General features: G+C 39.7%; 1 protein-coding gene across 4 annotated transcripts in view; it reads left to right on the top strand.

The window, feature by feature from the left end:
• Nucleotides 1–1215: 1215 nt before the first annotated feature.
• Nucleotides 1216–20490, top strand: part of fam214a.S (family with sequence similarity 214 member A S homeolog) — a 40150-nt gene continuing 20875 nt past the window's right edge. The window contains exons 1-3 of one of the 4 annotated variants that reach the window (XM_018255442.2): nt 1216–2251; nt 15307–15491; nt 18148–18350. In XM_018255442.2, coding sequence (XP_018110931.1) covers nt 1996–2251; nt 15307–15491; nt 18148–18350 — 644 coding nt within the window. In that variant the 5' untranslated portion in view covers nt 1216–1995. Of the gene's footprint in view, nt 2252–4036; nt 4059–15306; nt 15492–17468; nt 17560–17627; nt 17648–18147; nt 18351–20490 lie in introns of those variants that run through there. The other 3 variants (XM_018255445.2, XM_018255447.2, XM_018255446.2) reach the window with 3 other exon arrangements.

Raw genomic sequence — 20490 nt, 5'->3', positions numbered from 1 at the left:
AGGATGTTATTTCACAAAAATAAAGAAGTGAAGGAATGGCATACCTATGGGGGAAATTCACTAAAGGGCAAAGTGACTAACGTTTTTGAAATTTCGCCAGTGAGCATAATTTCTGGACTTCGCAGGCGTAACTTCACTAGTGAAGGAGATAGACTCTAACACTACTTCGTACTCTTACGCCAGGCAAAGTTTCACTCTGGCGAAAGAGCATTACTTTGCAAATTCACTAAGATGCGGATTTTACTGAACGTTACCTGTTCCGCCAGACTTGCGCTCAGACCAGGCGAAGTGCAATGGAATATATATACTGCTTCTTCAATTTTTAGTTGAAAAATTGTCTAAGTCCCAAAAAACGCTGGCGTCTTTTACTTTTTCAGGGTGATAGGCTGCAAAAGTCCTTAAAATTTTTTTTGGGTACCTGGGCTCCCCCATACATTTCCTAATATTTGGCATATAAACTATACAGTGGGCTCATGTGTAGGGCAATACTTTATTTCTTTTTATTAAGGTTTCCTGGGATTGTGTAGTGTAATGTATTTGCTGCAACATATACGTCCATTAAACTTTAACTTCCTGTCGTATGCAAATTAGGCAACGCTAGGGCAACTTTGCTTCGCTTGGCGCAGTAACGCTAGCACAACTTCGCCAGAGTTCGTCGCCCTGGACGCAACTTCGGATTTTAGTGAATTATCGTTGGCCTGGCGAATCTACATACACCTGGTGAAGTGTTGCGATGTGAGCGAAGCCGGCGCTGGTGAATTTCCGCAAGTTATTGAATTTGCCCCTATGAATCCCTCCCCAATTCCAGCACTGGTTGCAAGTGAAATATAGAGAATATAACTAAAACAGGACTAGATACTTATGTCACTGGCAGCAGTGAGGGGTTCTCTAATAGAATACATCGATTTTAGGGGCATTATCTTTCCATATTTACTATCTTATATGAGTAATAGGAAATATTATTGATCTTATTATACAGGCCCCCCGACACACACTTTTTTTTTAACAATACTGTAATAAAACTCGCATACTGTTGCTGCGATTTGCCAAAAACCTGAAGCGACTCAGCAACACAGAACAACTGCACTGACCTAACACCTGAAGGTTCTCACGGTCAGGTTACCAAGGTAACAAGGAGCTCCCTTGTGTCTCAAGTGCCAAAGGAAGTGACGGCAGTGGATTGGCTGTTGTTGGGACACGTGACCAGCCGTCCTGTAATACAGACAGTGTTTTGACAGCGTTGAGGCAGAAAGCAGGCGGAGGGGGGTTTAGGTGACAGATATAGTTGTCAGACAGAGCTTGATGGCAGCGGGACAGGGATAGCCCTTAGATAACTTCCTTAGGGGACCCAGTGTGTAATCCCTCAATGTCCTAGCAGCAAAGCGGGCTCTCATGATCTGCGGGGCGGCCCTACGAAGACAGGCCGACGGGGGAGGAGGACGAGTGGGAGCCCCAGAAGCTTTATGACTCCAGTGCACAGGGGGAAATGGTTTGTGGGCTCGGCTGGAAGTGTATGAAGAGGGGGAAGGTGTTGGGTGGCGGAGTGTCAGTTACACACAGCGGAAGGGTGGCGTGAGAAACCTTTGAAGCCCACACAGAGTAAGGAAGAATGGCTGTGAGGCTGGTTAGGGGGTGCTTTAGCTAGGGACTGTTTGTTTGGGGGAGGGGTACAGCTAAGCACATTACGGGGATGGTGTCGAACCTTGGTGAACCCCCCTACCCTCCCTTCGTATTGGTCCTAGCCGCTGCGACCTTGCTCATCGCTTATAGATTAACCGAGGTGACAATGTGTCAGCTGGAGATAATGTAAGTGCAGGCAGGGGAGGCCGAGGGATCAGCTGTTTTCTCTCGGCACTGACTAGACGTGGCTATCTGCTGCTGCTGCTGCCCATACTGGGGAGCCCATATTGTGTGTGTGCTCTAGTGACTCACCCTTTGGTTTGTGTTTATGGTGAGTGCTGTTGTCTTCCCTCTCGCCAGTCAGTGTAGAAATAGATGGGCTATGAGCAGCAGGGGAACACATTGCCATTTGGTGTGTGGGGATTGTTAAGTTTCGCACAAGAGCCAGGTGCCTGGAAGTGCTGTGTGTGTGTGGGGTCGAGCTCCCCCAGCCCATGTGCAAACACCCCACTCGCTTTCCTTCCTTGGAGGGGGTCTCATAACAACAGTCATTTCCGAGTAAGGAAGGATCGTGATTGCAACAGACTTGTCTGTGAGAGTTTCCTGCCAGAGAAGATGAAGCCAGACCGAGGTAAACAACACCTGTACATTGTACTAACATCAATGCAACCCTCATCCATCTCCCACATCCTCTGATCTGGCCTTATACATGAAACCTCTCTGCATGATAAGCTACTGCTATCTGTTTATTAGATAACGTGCATTTATTTAGCAATAAACAAGTGCTGGTGCCAACTGTCATTATCATCATATGGGTCCAAATAAAGACTTCTGTGGCACCAACATGAGGCCCTCCTTCTACTTTTGGACTACAACTTCCAACATGTCCTCACACGATTGAGGGAAGCAGGAGGTTGTGGTTTAACAGAGCTGGGGGACTGAAAGTGCAACATACCATAAGGTAGGAAGATTAACATTTAGCCTCAACAGAGATTTCTAATTATTATTAATAAAAAATATATCTGAACTCATTCTCTGACATGTTCTTAATTAACAGTGTGCCAACATTCTTGGGCATAGGCCGATTTAAAAGGCTTTTAGCTAATATTTACCCAATAGCTTTTCAGGATCTTTATATGTTTTTATTTGCTGTCATTCAGAGTTTGGCCTATGAGCTAAAGTCGGACAGACCGATCGCTGTTAACTGTAAATGCAAGACTGACCCTGTTAAAAAATATAACATCCTAATCTAATAGTTATTGCTTATATATTTGAGTTGGTGTCATATTTTGTGTATTTTTTAAGGCTGCAAACGAAATATTTAGTTGCACTTGCCAAGAAAGCCCACCTTTCTGAAAAGAAGGTGAAAAGTAATTTGATACACAGAGACTACTAAAGAACATCTCATACATATTATATTGGTTATGTGGTACCACTAGGTGATGGTGTTTTAAGTGATGTAACACACCTAGATATTGGCATGACAGCTTGAAAAATGATCTATTGCTGAAGAATGGGCACATGAATGTTAAAGTGGGCAAAATTAAATATGACTTGGAGTAGTCTGGCTACTCTTTGGACTCTATACAATTTATGGCCCACCGGTTGTATGTTGTCCTGCATTGTTTAATGTGTGCTGAATGTCAGCTCTGTGGTCCATAGGGATCAATTATATCACACAAAGATAATTAACGTTGTAACACTGCATTCACCCAAATTATGTCACAGATGGTCTTTTTTAATGTTCAGGTTTCTAGGTGTCACTGGTTCCTATTGACTTTGTGGTGGGCACCCCAAAAATGTGAAACATAAAAAGCAATACACAGGGCACTAGATGATGGATAGTGTTTACTGTTTGTTTTTTAGACCACACTTTGTAGGGTAACTGCTTACAATTACAAAACTGTTTTGACTGCACCGTTTCCTGTGTATGTAAACAAAGCAATATTTTTTGTACACTATAACCATAGAAAACACTGAAAAGAGACATCCTTCCATCATGTTTAGACTGTTCCCAGTTGCCCTACTGCTTTGCCAGCTGTTTTTAACCCAATGGTGGATATAAGGTAAAGAATGTAAAACCATGAGCAGCATTCCCTTACATCAGGGGTCCCCAACCTTTTTCACCCGTGAGCAACATTCAGATTTAAAAAGAGTTGGGGAGCAACACAAGCACAAAAATGTTCCTGGGTGGTGCCAAATAAGGGCTGTGATTGGCTATTGGTAGCCCCTATGTGGACTGACAGCCTACAGGAGGGTCTGTTTGGCAGTACATCTGGTTTTTATACAACCAAAACTTGCCTCCAAGCCAGGAATTCAAAAATAAGCACCTGCTTTAAGGTCACTGAGAGCAACATCCAAGGGGTTGGAGAGCAACATGTTGCTCACGAGCTACTGGTTGGGGATCACTGCCTTACATGCATCCCAATATACAGAAGGTAATGTTACTCCAGGCTTTTGTTGTTGCTGGTATTTTGGGAAGACAATAGCACAGGTGTGACAAATTCATAGTGATTAACTTTGTACACACCGTGTGAATTGATGTGAGAAGAAATTGTGCATTTTGTTGCAGCATCAAACCACAGTGTATGATAAATGTAATAGAGGGGCAGCCAGAGTTTGTTTGCTACAAAGGTAATCAACAGATTTTTATTTGAAGGGCATATAAATGTATTTCTTTTGTTTCAATAAATCCATCTTTGTTTATTTTGCTTCTCTGGAACTGTTGTGTTCCAGGGAAGCAAAATAAACAAATATGGATTTATAGAGACAAAAGAGATAACAAAGTAACAAAGAGCTCCAGCTGGTGAGGGACAGAACAGCGTTTATTTTTCTCCAGTATCAGGTTACTACTAGTGTATGCAGCAGCCAGCACCTAAGGGTTAAGCAAATGAGTAGCTGAGTTGGCAGTTTATGGAGTTCTGAGTAGCAGCTGATCTGTACAAAAGCAAACTTGTCTTGAGTGTCGGGATAGAGTCTAGCTCACATTACTGGCTAAAATTGTGGATCAACACTAGACTCCAACAATCCATAAATAACCTATCTGCTTATATTTACCTTGACATACAAATTAGGGCAGTACAAAATAAAATGATCCTTATGTAGCAAAAACTACAAACCTACTCAGTGAGACTTTTATTAAGTCTGCTTGATCGTCTATTCTCAACTGATTCTTAAGACAACACATGTTTTTGCTCTCCCAGCATTACCCAAATAGGCTTTTGCTGTTGGGGGATGCTGGGAGTTGTAGTTAATTACTCAAGAGCGTGATTTAACAGGTCGTCAATCCCTGCTTCAGGCAATAAAGAGGACTGTGTTTGGCAGACCACATTTGTGCACAGCAGTATCTGGGCCTTTTTTTTTTTTTTTAACCGAAATCACACCAATAAAAAAGGTCATATGGTTTACATTTTATTGCAGAAGTAAAAGAGAATAACATTTTAATTGAGGCTTCATGGAAACTGGTCTATTTTGTAAGTCCTGTTGTACTGGCAAGCTTTAACCATTTTAAAAGTACATATTTAATACTTTGTGTGCGGCCTGGGCAGAAGGATAATAGTCACCACCCAGTGAATAAATAAATAATGTATCCCGGAACTAGTATTTTCATTTTATACGAAACTCTGTTATCCTAAGAAATGGGTAATCTAGGATTAGAGTGCATACGCCCAATTTAAATACTACCTTTCTGCAGCAAGATGGTTAGTTAATGTGGAACTTATTTAGAATAGGATATAAATAGAGTGGGTCTATAAATATTCTTGGTAATTTGACCAAAACATGTAAACTTCTTGAACTAATAATTATGATCTATATTAAGGATGATCAGACCTCCCAATTTAATGTGGAAGTTTAAGAAAATGGATGGTGTGATGCAGTCTGTGGTTGCAGTTACTTTAATAACGCTATTCAGTGTAAATCTGCCCTGTGTTTAGTTTAACTTTACAAGAAAACATAAAGAACACATTTTACTGAACAATCCTTCAATTTGTAGTTTCAATAATACTAGGGTAGGAGTTGCGAAACCCTTCCCCTGACATTCCACTTGGACAGCCATAGTCAGTGCCCCATTTGTTTTTGCAAATCAACATGGCCTATGTGGAAAGGTTGATCTTAGACAAACAGTATGGCAATTTATACAGTATGCATGTCACCAGGAAAGATTAAACTGTGCCTTCAGATTATGTTAAAATGTTTATTAGATTATAATATAATTATATTATGATCTGAGCTATTCTGCATCTGTATTTTAGAGGTAAAATGCCAATGTGTACTTGCGGGTTTCGCAGTTTGTATTGCAATCCATCACATTGTTACATGGTTAAGCATATGGCTAATCTATTTGTCAGATGCTGATCCCCACTGATGAGTGATGGCAACTCACTAGCCAAAAGTTGCAGCGTCTCAAAATAATGGTGTCATTTGTTTTATGGTCCAAACTTGAGATTCATAATAGGCACTGGCATTTCAAGTATTCAAAATAGGCACTGGCATTTCAAGTACAAAGTAGCCCCAACAGCCCCCCCACTAGCAGTCCGTCTGACAGTTGCCAGCATCTGCAGATTGCCAGTGAATCCCGCCCAACCTGATTGTATGGTCAGCAGCTGGAACCAGATTTTGTGGCAGTGTTTGTCAGCTTTCGTTCCCTAGTTTGTAACCTGGTTAAAGTTTAAACAATAGCCATTAAGTCATAGTTCCAAAAAGTATAGGGAAGCAAATACAAATGTCACAACCTTCTACCTGGAATTTTTAGAATATACAGGTGAACAAAATGGCCCCCCACCCAAAGGTCAACCCAACTGGCCTTCAGGTTTATCCACTCAAATACAGTAAAGCCCAACACACCAAGTTGGAATCACTGCTTCGTAGAATACAAATATTTATCTGAATTTCTATTAAGTGTGAATATTCATGCCTTTTGCTGTGCCCCTGTATAGAGTGACGTTTTGCTGTCAAGTCCTTCTGATTAATTACCATTGTCAGGCATAACAGGCAGAATGCATTGTCCTTCTTTCTTAATCACCTCCTACAAATGTAAAGCAAAATAAGAACTATTTGCCCGATCTACATATAGAACTTTCCACTAAGAATAATCCCTCCCCTCTCGGTATAGCTAATGCTGTACTTATTTACTTCCTTTCAACCTGCAGATATAACATAGGTCTGACAAAAATAACATATACCTCCAGCTTTTAGATATCCGTGAGTCATTACTTGTTCTGTCTGTCTGTTTCTTTGTTTACTGTACAGTACTGGATGCGCTCCAGTATCAATCGCACAATTGCTAAACTGTGTAAATCTGATTAAAAGCAGATCTGCTTGGTTTCTTGTGTAACTGGCATGAAACAAGGGTTTTGTGTTGGGACTTTTTTATACGTGACTTCCTCCTCTCCTGCCAGGTTTCTACATTTTCCTTTGTGGCTGCAGGTCAATCAGTTTACTATGACGTCAGTTGCAGTGCAGGCTAAAGTATGCTGACTGAGATTACAAGAGTGGTAACAGAGGATACAGATTAATCTGTTTTCTTTCTTAATGTACAAAAAACTGAATAAAGCCGTCATTCAGGCACACGTTATGCTTACAATTCACTCCATAAACTAAAATTACTTTCTCCCTAAAAAGCATTTAAAAGGGAGCATGCCTTCAGAAAAATTACATTTTAAAATGTTACCTTTTTCCTAAAATGGTACATTTTAGAAAAAAATGTATGTTGAAATGTCACTTTCACTTAACAATTGTTTCTGTAGGTGCCCTTTAATACATTTACTTTAGTTCAGCCTATACTGGGCCAAGCTATTCTAAAGTCTGTCACACAACAAATGATACATTTCTCAGCAGCATCATAGAAATCAATTAATTAAATATTTGTTATAGTAAATAATTTTTTAAAAAAACCTTGGAGAACCACATGTGACACAGGGCATCCAGATTGACAGCATAGCCTTTAATGAAAAGTAATTTGCTTCCTAGCTAGGGGTATACTGGCCTTCTGGAACATACGTCGATTTATGATGTGCATAAATAACAAATATTAGTTTATTTCAGTTTTCACATTTTTTTAGAGGTGTGACAAAACCAGAGGAGCCACTCATTCAAACATTCGATATGATCCAATACAGTAATAGAATCTTAAATCACCACTCCCTTATAATGTTTTAGTTGCATAATAAAACTAGTTTCAATTAACCTAACTATTTTTAGACTCACAACAATAGGCAGTTTCTAAGGGCGACTAAACACCCTGAGTTGTCCAAATCTGACACCCTTTTATAAGCAGGGGTGGGAAAATAAACCAAAATCTAGCCAGTGCAGTTTAGCAGGTAAGCTTGTGTGGTTTAAAGGAAAACTATACCCCCAAAATGAATACTTAAGCAACAGATAGTTTATATCAAATTGAATGACAAATTAAAGAATCTTACCAAACTGGAATATATATTTACATAAATATTGACCTTTTACATCTCTTGCCTTGAACCACCATTTCGTGACTCTATCTGTGCTGCCTCTGAGATCACCTGACCAGAAATACTACAACTCTAACTGTAACAGGAAGAAGTGAGGAAGCAAAAGGCAGAACTCTGTCTGTTAATTGGCTCATGTGACCTTACATGTGGTTTGTATGTGTGCACAGTGAATCGTATGATCTCAGGGGACGGCCCTTATTTTTTAAAATGGCAATTTTCTATTTATGATTACCCAATGGCACATACTACTAAAAAAAGTATATTATTATGATAATGGTTCATTTACATGAAGCAGGGTTTTACACATGAGCTGTTTTACTCAGTATCTTTTAATAGAGACCTACATTGTTTGGGGGGTATAGTTTTCCTTTAACCAGTCACCTTGATACATGTATGAAGTCAGCATAAATCGGCTCCCCCAGATGGCCATGACCAGGGGTTGATTAATGAAAAGGCTATCCTGGGCTATAGCCTAGGGGCCCAGAGTGATGAGGGGCTTTTCTTGCTTTTTCAGTTATTTTTCTTTGTTTAGAAAATGTACTTTTATCAGCACTGCTGGGTCCGGTTGGGACAGATGCACAGTCGGTACATCTTGGGAGAAGATTAGGTAGACAGACAAAAGAAAGCAAGTAACCACACACCTTATCTGCCTGCCTAATCTTCTCCTAGCAGGTACCAACTGGTCACCAAGGAAGGTATGTATAACTGAAAAGGCTAGATGGGCCCTCTTGTATCTCCATGTGCACCTGTGACTGATTACCCCCAAAATGAATACGTAAAGGGGTTGTCCACCTTCAAACACCTTTTTCAGTTCAGTTGGTTTCAGATAGTTCACCAGAAATAAAGACTTTTTCAATTACTTTCCATTTTCTATTTGTGACCATTTTTCTAATATTGAAGAGTAAAGTAAACATTTTTACCTTGTAAGCATTTCTGGGGGACGGGGTCGCCGACTTTTTAACTGTTCTAACTTGATATATTTGGTTGATACATTTGTCCGTGCTGAGCAGGATCCCGGAGTTTCATTAAAGCCAGCTGTTAGAATTGATACATTAGTTGCTGCCGAGAAATGTATTGTATCAACTACATGTAGACTGTAAAACAATAAAAGATGGAAAGCAATTGAAAAAAAAGTCTTTGTTTATGGTGAACAATCTAGAAACAACTGAAATGAAAAAAAGTGTTTGGAAGGTGAACAACTCCTTTAAGCAACAGATATCATATTCAGTGGCATATTAAAGAATCTTACCAAACTGGTATAAATATTGCCCTTTTACATCTCTTGCCTTGAACCACAATTTTGTGCTGGTCTGTGTGCTGTCTCAGAGATCACCTGACCAGAAATACTACAACTCTAAGGGGCAGATTCACTAACTTCGAGTGAAGGATTCGAATAAAAAAAATTCGAATTTCGAAGTATTTTTTGGGTACTTCGACCATCGAATTGGTTAAATTCGTTCGAATTCGAACGAAATCGAACGAATCGAACGAAAAATCGTTCGACTATTCGACCATTCGATAGTCGAAGTACTTTCCCTTTAAAAAAAACTTCGACCCCCTACTTCGGCAGATAAAACCTACCGAAGTCAATGTTAGCCTATGGGGAAGGTCCCCATAGGTTTGCTAACCTTTTTTTGATCGAAGGATTTTCCTTCGATCGTTGGATTAAAATCCTTCGAATCGTTCGATTAGAAGGATTTAATCCTTCGATCGTTCGAAAAATCCTTCGATCGTTCGATCGAACGTTTAGCGCTAAATTCTTCGACTTCGATATTCGAAGTCGAAGGATTTCAATTCGAGGGTCGAATTTCGAAGTATTTTTAACTTCGAAATTCGACCCTTAATGAATCTGCCCCTAACTGTAACAGGAAGAAGTGTGGAAGCAAAAGACAGAACTCTGTCTGTTAATCGGCTCATGCAATTTAAAATGTATAGTTTGTTTGTGTGTGCCATGAATCCTAGGATCCCAGGGAGTGGCCCTTTATTTTTTAAAATGGCAATTTTCTAATTATGATTACCCAATGGCACATACTACTAAAATAAAGTATATTATTATAAAAATGGTTTATTTACACGAAGCAGGGTATTACATATGAACTGTTTTATGCAATTTATTTTTATAGAGACCTACATTGCTTGGAGGGTATATATTTTCTTTTAATTGTATATTTTTAAACTTTTGGGAGTGGGTGTAGCCTTGAAGGGGGGTGGATAGTGTAGCCTTCGGTCTCGCATCTCATTAAGGTTAAGGCCACACTGGGTCGTTTTGGGGAGATTTGGTCGTCTTTGCGGCGACCAATCTCCTCAAACGCCTTACCTCACTCATCGCGGCTAAAATGCCGGCGCTAATCACATACGGCAGTTCGTTTTCCGAAGTTGCCTATTAATGTTACATATTTTAGCCTTAGTTTGTCCTGTAATTTGTTTTTCCTAGTTAAAACTAAGTCTGCCTATGTTCTAATAAAACATTAATCTCATCTTCTCCTCTTTTGCATTCCTGTTGTGTCTAACAGCTTAAATGACAAATAAAGTTGATTTTGACAGCAGGAAAGTTCCTTTTCAAATGTCTTTTTGAATTGCCTGTACGAACAGAGATGGATGTGATGTTTTCTGGCTGTTGAAGTAGACCAAAATACAGAGTTCATCAGAGGAGAAATGCTAACGTGATACCAGCTCCCAAACAAAGGGCAAAAAAACCTTGTTAGACGGGGAGTCTGTAAGGACAAGTGCCACCCAATCAGATTCCTTGTGCTGTTGCTATGTGCTTTTTTATTCTGCCTTCTTTGTGAAGAAAACCTTACTCCAACACTAGCTGAATGTGCTCAGTAGGCAGCTTCTAGATTTTGCACAGTGTTTTTGAAGCCAAATATAGCAGGTCCCTTCTTCTATCAGTTATGTATATTGTTTGTATTAACCGTTATATAACACCAGCACATTTATACAGTACTTGTCAGAGATTATACCATCTCCCTATCATACATGTAATGTGATTTATTTTAGGAAGAGCCAGTTAACCTTACAGTATGTGGAGTGTGGTAGGAAACCCAATAATTGCTCAGGTCTGAATCAAACTCTAACGGCTGCTAACCTACAAGTTGCTGTTTATATATTAGGCATTATAACTATAGGTTTACAAATTGGCCATTTTAACCTTAACGTGAATTCCAGTTGCTTCACTATTTAAAGAGAAATACATTTTGCAATGTCCATGATGCACCAGTTTTCTATGCAGTTATCAGCAAATTTTCATTTACAGACCCTTTCAAATCTTTTCACAAATATTATTGTTTTTCCTAAGCAATGAATTGGCATTGTACCTGCTTTAATTGCCCAGAGCCATATATATTTATACAGCCTTTTGCCCAAGGCAAAATGGGAGATAAGCTTTTGTTTTAAAATATATAAGGGGTTATGCAAAATTTAGTGGAAGTTGAGTATAGCAACCAATCAGCATTAACCATTCACCTTTTAAAATCTTATTGGTTGCTATGGGTTACAGCTCCTGGGCAAACTTTGTGCTTTTATTACATATGGGGGTTTATATATACAGTAACTAAATGTGATTGTATGTATATATGTAGACGTTCTGGCATGGTGGCTCAAGTGGTTAGTGCTGTAGTGTTGCAGTACTTGTACAGAATCAAAATATGTTCTCATGTCTGTGGGTTTCCTTTGGCTACTCCTTTGGCTACTCAGAACTTGTTCCACAGTCCAAAAGATATACAGACAGGTTAGCTGGCTCCTGATGAAACTGACAGTAGTGTTTTTATGGTAGGGACCTTGGACTGTAAGTTTCACTGGGGCAGACACTGATATGAATGATAACTTCTGTAAAGCACCGAATAGCCTGTTACTGCTATACAAATAAAGGATAATAATGACGCATACAAAGGCAAAGCCATAGTTGCCATATGTGCTATGTATGTCAGTAGATCGTAAAAAGCTGCTTTGGATAGGTCAGAGTAATTCAGCAGACTAGTTAGAACTGGAATGTAAATACTTATTTGTGCTTGTTGCTTAGCTGGATTAGAGATGCTGTAGATATAAGCAGTTGAATTGCCTAATGTATTAGTACCAGTTCCAGACCTCTATTATTGTAGCTTTCTGTCTGAATATAGTTGGCCTTTGGAAATTCTTCTTTCCAAGGTTGGAAGCTGCTCAATGTGTTTTCTTTTTCCCCAAGCAAATTATTTCTCTGTCGATAGTCGATATATCTTTTTTATGGAAACCACTTACTTTTTAAAACTGACTGTTTATATTAGACCAATCCAAATGAATGTATTATAAAAATCCAAATGTAATTAACCCAAAAACAAGTTTTTGTTTAATTATATTGGGGTTCCTTATTTAATAGAGATCAAGCTTGTGTTACTGCATCCACAATGATATCCAAAGATGCTTTTTAGCTGCAGTCTTATAGTTAACCAAATTTGAGTCTTGGAGGGGCTATTACAATTAAAACAAAACAAAAAAAATGAATCTCTATCCATTGCTAGCAGTGACTTGTGCAACTGTTTGTGATATCAAGGTCCATGATTATTATCTGTTGTTTGAGAATATTCCCCTTGTAAATTGATCTATTCTTCCTTTGGAGACATGGATTTATTTTGGGCACACTGTGGGGTTTCTTTACAACCCTTTTACCTGATGCCAGAGGAGCCTAAAAACAAGTGCTTTTTCATTTTGAAGAGGCAGCAGAGCTTTAATAATCCAAATATATCTCTGTTTATAAAAAAAAAAAATATGATATTGGTATAAGGTGATTGAAGATATACATAGAAGGGTAAATCTTCCTAATCACACAAGGGTGATAAACCTGTTTATCCTCTGTCACTGACTGACAGTAAAGTGCAATGTGACACTTCATAAAATAACTAATAGCAGCCTTCTTGTTTACTGTTTTCGCACAAGTGAGTTATTAATAAATGGGCCTTTTGGTATAAATTATTCTTGTGTAACTGGCGGGAATTGTGGGTCCATAGAGGTCAGCAGTGCAGGCCTTTGAATAACTATCTACATATAATTAGTCATGTACTAGTGTTCAGATCTTAAAAGGGAACTATTGCGAAAATGAAAACCTCTTCTAGGCAAAAGGAGCCCCCCTATAAGATATATTGGATCATTCATCTGACACCTAACTCCTGAATGAAGACAGAATGAATAGAAACAGATGCTGAGAGAGGGATAGAGAAGATAAACTTTATTTCAGAAATGGTACAGAAATTTTATTTAGAAAGTTTAGAAGTTTATTTCAGTATGCTGAAGCTTTTGTTACATTTTCGTGATAGTTCCTCTTCAAGTTCCTTCTGTTTACATACTCAACTCTGTGTCCTCTGTAAACTTATCAGAACAGTATTGATATGCTATGTCCTACGTTAGCAGAACATTTTGACATGCAAGCAGTTCATGGAGCAACACCCTCTAGCAGAAATAGTTATGTTTCCAGGCAGTGTGTGTGTGTTTGCATGTGTATGAATGTATATACAGTATAGCCTAGTGCTGTTTTATCTACAAGGTGCACAGACTAGTGTTTAAAAGCATATATAATGGTCTTTGTTGTACGTCACCTAGTAGTTGCAGCTTACTTGAACTTTGGCCCAAGAACCCAGTTCTTGGTCTTTACCTAATTAGTGTAATCCATTCTGGACCACAATCACATGCAAAATTCAAGCTTGAACCCAATGGCTTGTTGATGTGGTCCTTGTCCCAACAGCTTGCATTCCTGTTGCTATGATCTGATTGATTTTGCCTAATATTGCCCAGCTTAAGATAACCTCGACAATTTTTGCATGGGGATAAAACCAGTGCCCAGAAGACAAGGGGAGCATACAGACTCTTTGTAGCTTAGCTTGGCATTACATTATACTTCACCAGTGGTACAAGGCACCAATGTTGTTGTTATTATATTTATTATGATTAATATAGTGCCACATATTTTGCATCATTGTAGTCTATCTGGAGCTGATTAATCTGCCTGTATGCATTTGGAATGAGGGAGTAGCTGGAAATGGGGAACATATATACTCCTGGGTGAAAACAAATTAGAACCCCAGCTGTGCAAGCAAATATCCTTCTACTTTAATGAAAGACTGCCCCTGGTGGTCATATTATCATGAACCTTAATGGGTTCTTTGTTTTTTAACAATGCCTCTCAAACACTGTTGTACTGACCTTGTCTTATCTCACAAGCCATAGGGCAAATATTATCAAAGCTCCATGTGTAGTCAGTTATACACAGCTCTCCCATTTTCTTGCAGATGTTTTTATATAACTGGAATTGTGTATTACACAATTGCATTTGCAGTTATTTTAGGCAATAACAATCCATGGCTTCTAATGCCTTACAGTATACTGTACTATACATTTACTATTATTTTATATTACTCCTAGTCTAGCTTTGTGCTTGAGATGTTGGACTTTACTAAGTCAGCATACTGCAGGGCAAAGCCAAAGGATAAATGCATTGTTGTACAGAAGTATTGGAGCTGAGAGCATAATGCAAAACCGGGAGTTGAATCATCGACTGTAAGAAGCGCTTTTCCACACCATGTGAAGAGTGGTGCGAGCTGCATCTGATCACTGTCTTAATTCTTTATGCAGTAACAAAGGCTTCTCTGTAGTTTGCTCATAAATGTATTTCCCATTGTAAAACAAGCACCCATTTAGCACATTAGGCATATGTAGTATAATTCATTATTCCAGAGGAACAAAAACATTCTTTTAGATTCTCGTTGTTAGTTCAGTTAAAGCACAGCATACTTAATCTCTTAAACTCTGAAAGTTCATAATTGTGTTTGTAGGCAAGAGAAAAGCTGCTTACATTCATAATTTAATAATTCCCACTAAATGCTGCTCTTTTGCTAACATCAATTCATCCCACCTGTATATAAATGTAATGTGTACACAATTATTACCACATACTTTACTTTTGTAGATGAAAAATAAACTAATTGTGGTATATTTTTCTTGTGCCTTAAATTATTTTCACCAAACTTCCATCTGTACTGAGCTAATTTTAAGTTTAGATATTTTTACTTTAAAAACAACCCCCCATTGAAAATGTGAGAGTGTTTTCATGCTGCAAAGGGTTAATTCCTTAGTGTTCCAGGAAAGAATACAAAGACTGTCCTGGAACAATTTGTATCAGCAGTTCCTCACTAAACTGCAGTGTTCTGGTACCTGATGCAGCAACTTCAAAAGTCTTTCCATTCCTTTGTTTCAGATTCCCCAGATGAGTTTTTTGAATATGAAGCAGAGGATTTCCTGGTATACCTAGCTTTGCTGATTACAGAAGGACGAACACCAGAACATTCAGTGAAAGGCAGAACAGAAGGCCCCCATTGCCCTCCAGCTCAGTCAAGCCAGCCTGCACCCAACAAGCATGAATGCAGTAATAAATTGGCACAGGTAAGTGTAGCATATGCTACAGACACCACTGAGCTTTCCATGCATCCATACAGGTATGGGGCCTGTTATCTAGAACGCTCAGGACCTGGGGTTTTCCAGGTAACTGATGTTTCTGTAATTTGGGTCTTCTTGATACTGACACTTAAAATTTTATTTTCAAAATATGTATTTGCATTAAAAGTTACCTATAGGTCATGTTGATCATTTTTCGCTAATAGTTCTGCTTTTGTAAGTAATTGTTACTTGAAGTTCCTGACCCTGACTGTTTTGCCAACTTGACTGTCCCATATAAAAGGAGAAGGAAACCCCCTGGGCGCAAAACCCCTCCCCCCTCCCCTGTGTTGCCCCACCCTCCCTCCTCCCCCCTGGCCTACCTGTCCCCCTGGGCAAATGCCCCTAACTTGTTACTCACCCCTCTGCGCAGGTCCTGTCCACTGAGTTCACAGTCGCCATCTTCTCCCACGCGCGTCCAGGGTCGGACTGGGGGGCCCGGGGCCCACCGGGACTACTGTCCAGGGCCCCTTCCGACCCGCCCCCCAACCCCTACTGCGACGCGCTGAGCGCGCGCACACAAAGGCGCCGCTTGGCGCACCAGCGTGAAGGCGCCTGGCGCATGCGCAGAAGGCGCTGCGCTGATCGGCGCTGCGGGAGTGCGGGAGGGAAACTTTTTAAAAGATATCTGGAGAGGTGTCTGGCCCGGCGGGGGCCCATTAAGGGTCGGGGCCCACCGGGTATTTTCCCGGTGTCCCGCCGGGCCAGTCCGACACTGCGCGCGTCTTCTTCCTGCTTTGACCGGCGTCTTCTGGCGCATGCGCAGTAGGAACATTTACCGGTATGGATCTACTGCGCATGCGCCGAATGTCACGAAGTTTTCCGATTTCACTTTGTGACATTCAGTGCATGCGCAGTAGAGCCGTACCGGTAAATGTTCGCACGTGGGAGAAGATGGCGACTGTGAACTCCGTGGACAGGACCTGCGCAGAGGGGTGAGTAACAAGTTAGGGGCATTTGCCCAGGGGGACAGGTAGGCCAGGGGGAGGACGGAGCAACACAGGGGAGGGGGGAGGGGTTTTGCGCCCAGGGGGTTTCCTTCTCCTTTAACCTGTCAGTTAGAATTTGTAATGCTAACGGACTACTGCTACACCAATGTGGCAGCCCCTCATATAGGAACAGGGTAGTAAGAAAGGTAATGTAAAATCATCAGGCAAATACTTTTATGGCAAAATTATAAATAGCATTCAAAGACAATGTTATGTTAGATAATAAAAAAGGTTATTTTCTGATGTCCGTATCTCTTTAAGTCTAGTACAAAATCATGTAGATATTAAATTACCCAATAGGCTGGTTTTGCTTCCAATAATGATTAATTATATCTTAGTTGGGATCAAGTACAAGCTACTGTTTTATTATTATTTTTATTATTAAAAATTATTAAATTATTATTTTTATTATTAAAGGAAATCATTATTTAAAATTTGGATTATTTGGATAAAATGGAGTCTATAGGAGACAGCCTTTGCGTAATTCGGAGCTCTCTGGATAACCGGTTTTTGGATTGTGGCTGTGTATTATCACACATTGTTATGACGTTTAACAGATTAAATAGTAAACTTCAATCACGTATTTCACTTTTAGCTGCGAATTTAGTCACACTGTGACAAATAAAAATAAATGTGATGGCCTTCATTGTATTGTTTTTTGGGCCAGGTAAATAAATGAGCAATGGTAATCCAGTTTTTTTTACTCAAAAGCCCTTACCTATAAACTATTGCTTCTAAAAGCAGTAAAATTATAATATAATGCCTCTTAGGCCACTTTATATAAGAACTACATCTTATAAACCACTGGCCTTCTAGTTTAATATTTTGGGCCTATTTAGTAACATAGGTAACTATTGCAGGAGCCTATAGTAACCAGTTACATTTTTGCTTTAATTTTCATCTTGTAGTAGACTGTTTAACTGCTTCAACAGTTATGCAATGAGCAACTGGGCCCATAGCATCTAAATGTGCCGGTGCAGGTTAAGCATATTGGGGGTGAGACGGTAGAGCATAAAAATCAGATCACAGTAAGTCTATGCAGACCCTTTTAAGAGAATGTACAGTTCACAGCTGTCTACTCAAAGATTTTCAAATCGGCAGATATCTTTGAAGCAGGTGATCATGCTTTGTTTTATACCTTGTTCAGGTATATTTTTCTTCCTATTTTATAGAGCCACTTAGTGGATCTATTTATCATGCTTTGTAAAACACTGGTGATGTTGCACATAACCAATCAAATCTTACATATTTTCTTCTAACTTGTAGGTGACTGTTGAAATCCAATTGCTGATTTGTTACCAAGGGCAACATCACCAGTGATGTTTTTCTGGATAGGCCCCATAGTGTTTTGGCTTTATGAAAGGTTGTCAAAGGCCAAAAAATTGCTTGGGGGAAAAATGCCCAATAAATTGTGCTGTGATCCATGTTTTCTATATTTATCATGTTCCTTCTTGTTCTTGTTGCAGTGAGATGCTATCACGTGTATAGCTGCCATATAGAAAAGTATTGGGGCTCCCTGTGTTAATGTATACAGTATTATAATGTATACCATATTATATTGATCTATCTGCTTCAGAAGCCATGTGATAAGTATTTTTTTTTTGTGTGTCTTTTAGTGCCGGGAAGCTAGAAAAACTAGGTCTGAGGTTGCCTTTCTCTGGAGAAATAACATTCCCATCATGGTGGAGGTGATGCTGTTACCAGATTGTTGCTATAGTGATGAAGGAGCAAACACAGACAGGAATGATTTCGATGATCCTGCACTGAAACAAGATGCCCTGCTGCTGGAGAGGTGGACTTTCGAGCCTGTGCCCAGACAGTATGTTTACGTCTTAAAAATAAACTGTGTGCTAAATGACACGTCTTGTTTGTAGATTGCAGAAGCTTATTTCTAAGTATCCCAGAATAAGCTTGTATATAATATTATTATACATTTATGCATACATGTGAAATGGACTGGAATTTGGAGCACTGCACCTTAGGGCTACTAAAAACATAACAAACTATATATTGTTTTGCCATCAATATGGATTTATGCTAGCTTAACCTTTTAAATGCCACAGATCGTAGAATCTACGTTCTGTGGCAAAGGTACTTGAAATGCCACAGAACGTAGATTCTACGTTCTGCAGCATTTCCTGTTTCAGGAGCGGAGGAGCGGCTGTTAGAGCCGCTCGCTCCGTTCCTGCTCGATCCCCTGCCCCTAGGCAACGAGCAGAGCAGGGGATCGAGTGGCCCCTGGGGCGCGATCGCCCAGGGGCCCAAAAACAGCAGCAGGCACGTGTTACTTACGTGTCCTGCTGCTGCAGCCTGCACCGGATCGTCGATCTCCGCCCCCACAGCACACAGACAGGAACCACGAGGCAGATGTCTTCCAGGGGCTCTTCCTGATCGCCTGCAACAGTCTCCAGCGATTTTTTCAGGTTAGTGCAACAATTACACACACAAACACACCAACACACACTTATTACAGTAATACACACTTAGATTCACACTTACACACACTTACACATACATTTTTGGGGATTGGGGGGGTCACTTACACTCACTGCACTTACACACATGTGCACACGCACACACGCGCACATAACATGTAATTTACCATTTGTACACACGCACACGCACATACATGGCATTGTGGCCTTTTTTTTTTTTTTCTTATCGCATCGTTTCTTTTTTTGGCTGAAAAAAATGTTTTATTGCCATTACGCATAGCGTATTCGCTAACCGTACTGTGCAATACCTTTTGTATGTTATTTCGGTGATTATATTGCAATTTTGGGTATTTTGGTGCATTTTTAGCCATTTTATTGAATTTTTAGCCATTTTATTGCATTTTCAGCTCTGCATATATTGTGTTCACTTTTTTCTAGCCGTATAACCTGTTTGGCCCATCTAAAATATTCAAACTGTGATTCTGACAGCTGATAACACTAGTCTGGAAAAAAAACATTGATTTTTGTGGTTTTATTGGATTTTTTTGCATTTCACCCTTTACTGCCTTATTTTGTTTTGCCTTGTAAATTTTATCTACTATATATCCATTTGGGGGTCTCTGTGCGCCACATAGTTTGGTATATCTATGCATTTTGGGCATCAAAGTGTTCAGTAGACCTCTGGCGTTCATATTTAGGATGTTTTATGCTGATACGTTACGAAATGTGGGGCATATAATGGGGTAAAATTCAAGCTTTCTGACAATTTTCAGAAATTTGATAAAAACCGTTATGTTCAGCATTGCTTTGCAGTTTGGCAGTTTGCAGTAGAAACACTTATTTACCCATATTGGATTCGTCAGAATGTGTACTTTCTGAAAATATATGGTTTTCTGGGGTCTTTGTACTGTTAGGGGGGTCTAATGTCGCATAATACACACACCAGGTGCTTATATTGCAGCAGCCAGCGCGTCAGCTGTGAAAATGTATATACACTATTGTCATTTGGGGGTCTCTGTGCGCCACATAGTTTGGTATATCTATGCATATTGGGCATCAAAGTGTTCAGTAGACCCCTGGCGTTCATATTTAGGATGTTTTATGCTGATAAGTTACGAAATGTGGGGCATATAATGGGGTAAAATTCAAGCTTTGTGACGATTTTCAGAAATTTGATAAAAACGGTTACGTTCAGCATTGATTTGCAGTCTGGCAGTTTGCAGTAGAAACACTTATTTACCCATATTGGATTCGTCAGAATGTGTACTTTCTGAAAATATATGGTTTTCTGGGGTCTCTGTACTTTTAGGGGGGTCTAATGTCGCATAATACACACACCAGGTGCTCATATTGCAGCAGCCAGCGCGTCAGCCGTGAAAATGTATATACACTATTGTCATTTGGGGGTCTCTGTGCGCCACATAGTTTAGTATATCTATGCAAATTGGGCATCAAAGTGTTCAGTAGACCCCTGGCGTTCATATTTAGGATGTTTTATGCTGATACGTTACGAAATGTGTGGCA

This window comes from Xenopus laevis, chromosome 3S (assembly GCF_017654675.1).
Source record: "Xenopus laevis strain J_2021 chromosome 3S, Xenopus_laevis_v10.1, whole genome shotgun sequence".
NCBI lineage: Eukaryota > Metazoa > Chordata > Amphibia > Anura > Pipidae > Xenopus > Xenopus laevis.
This window is presented reverse-complemented; position numbering and strand designations above follow the sequence as displayed.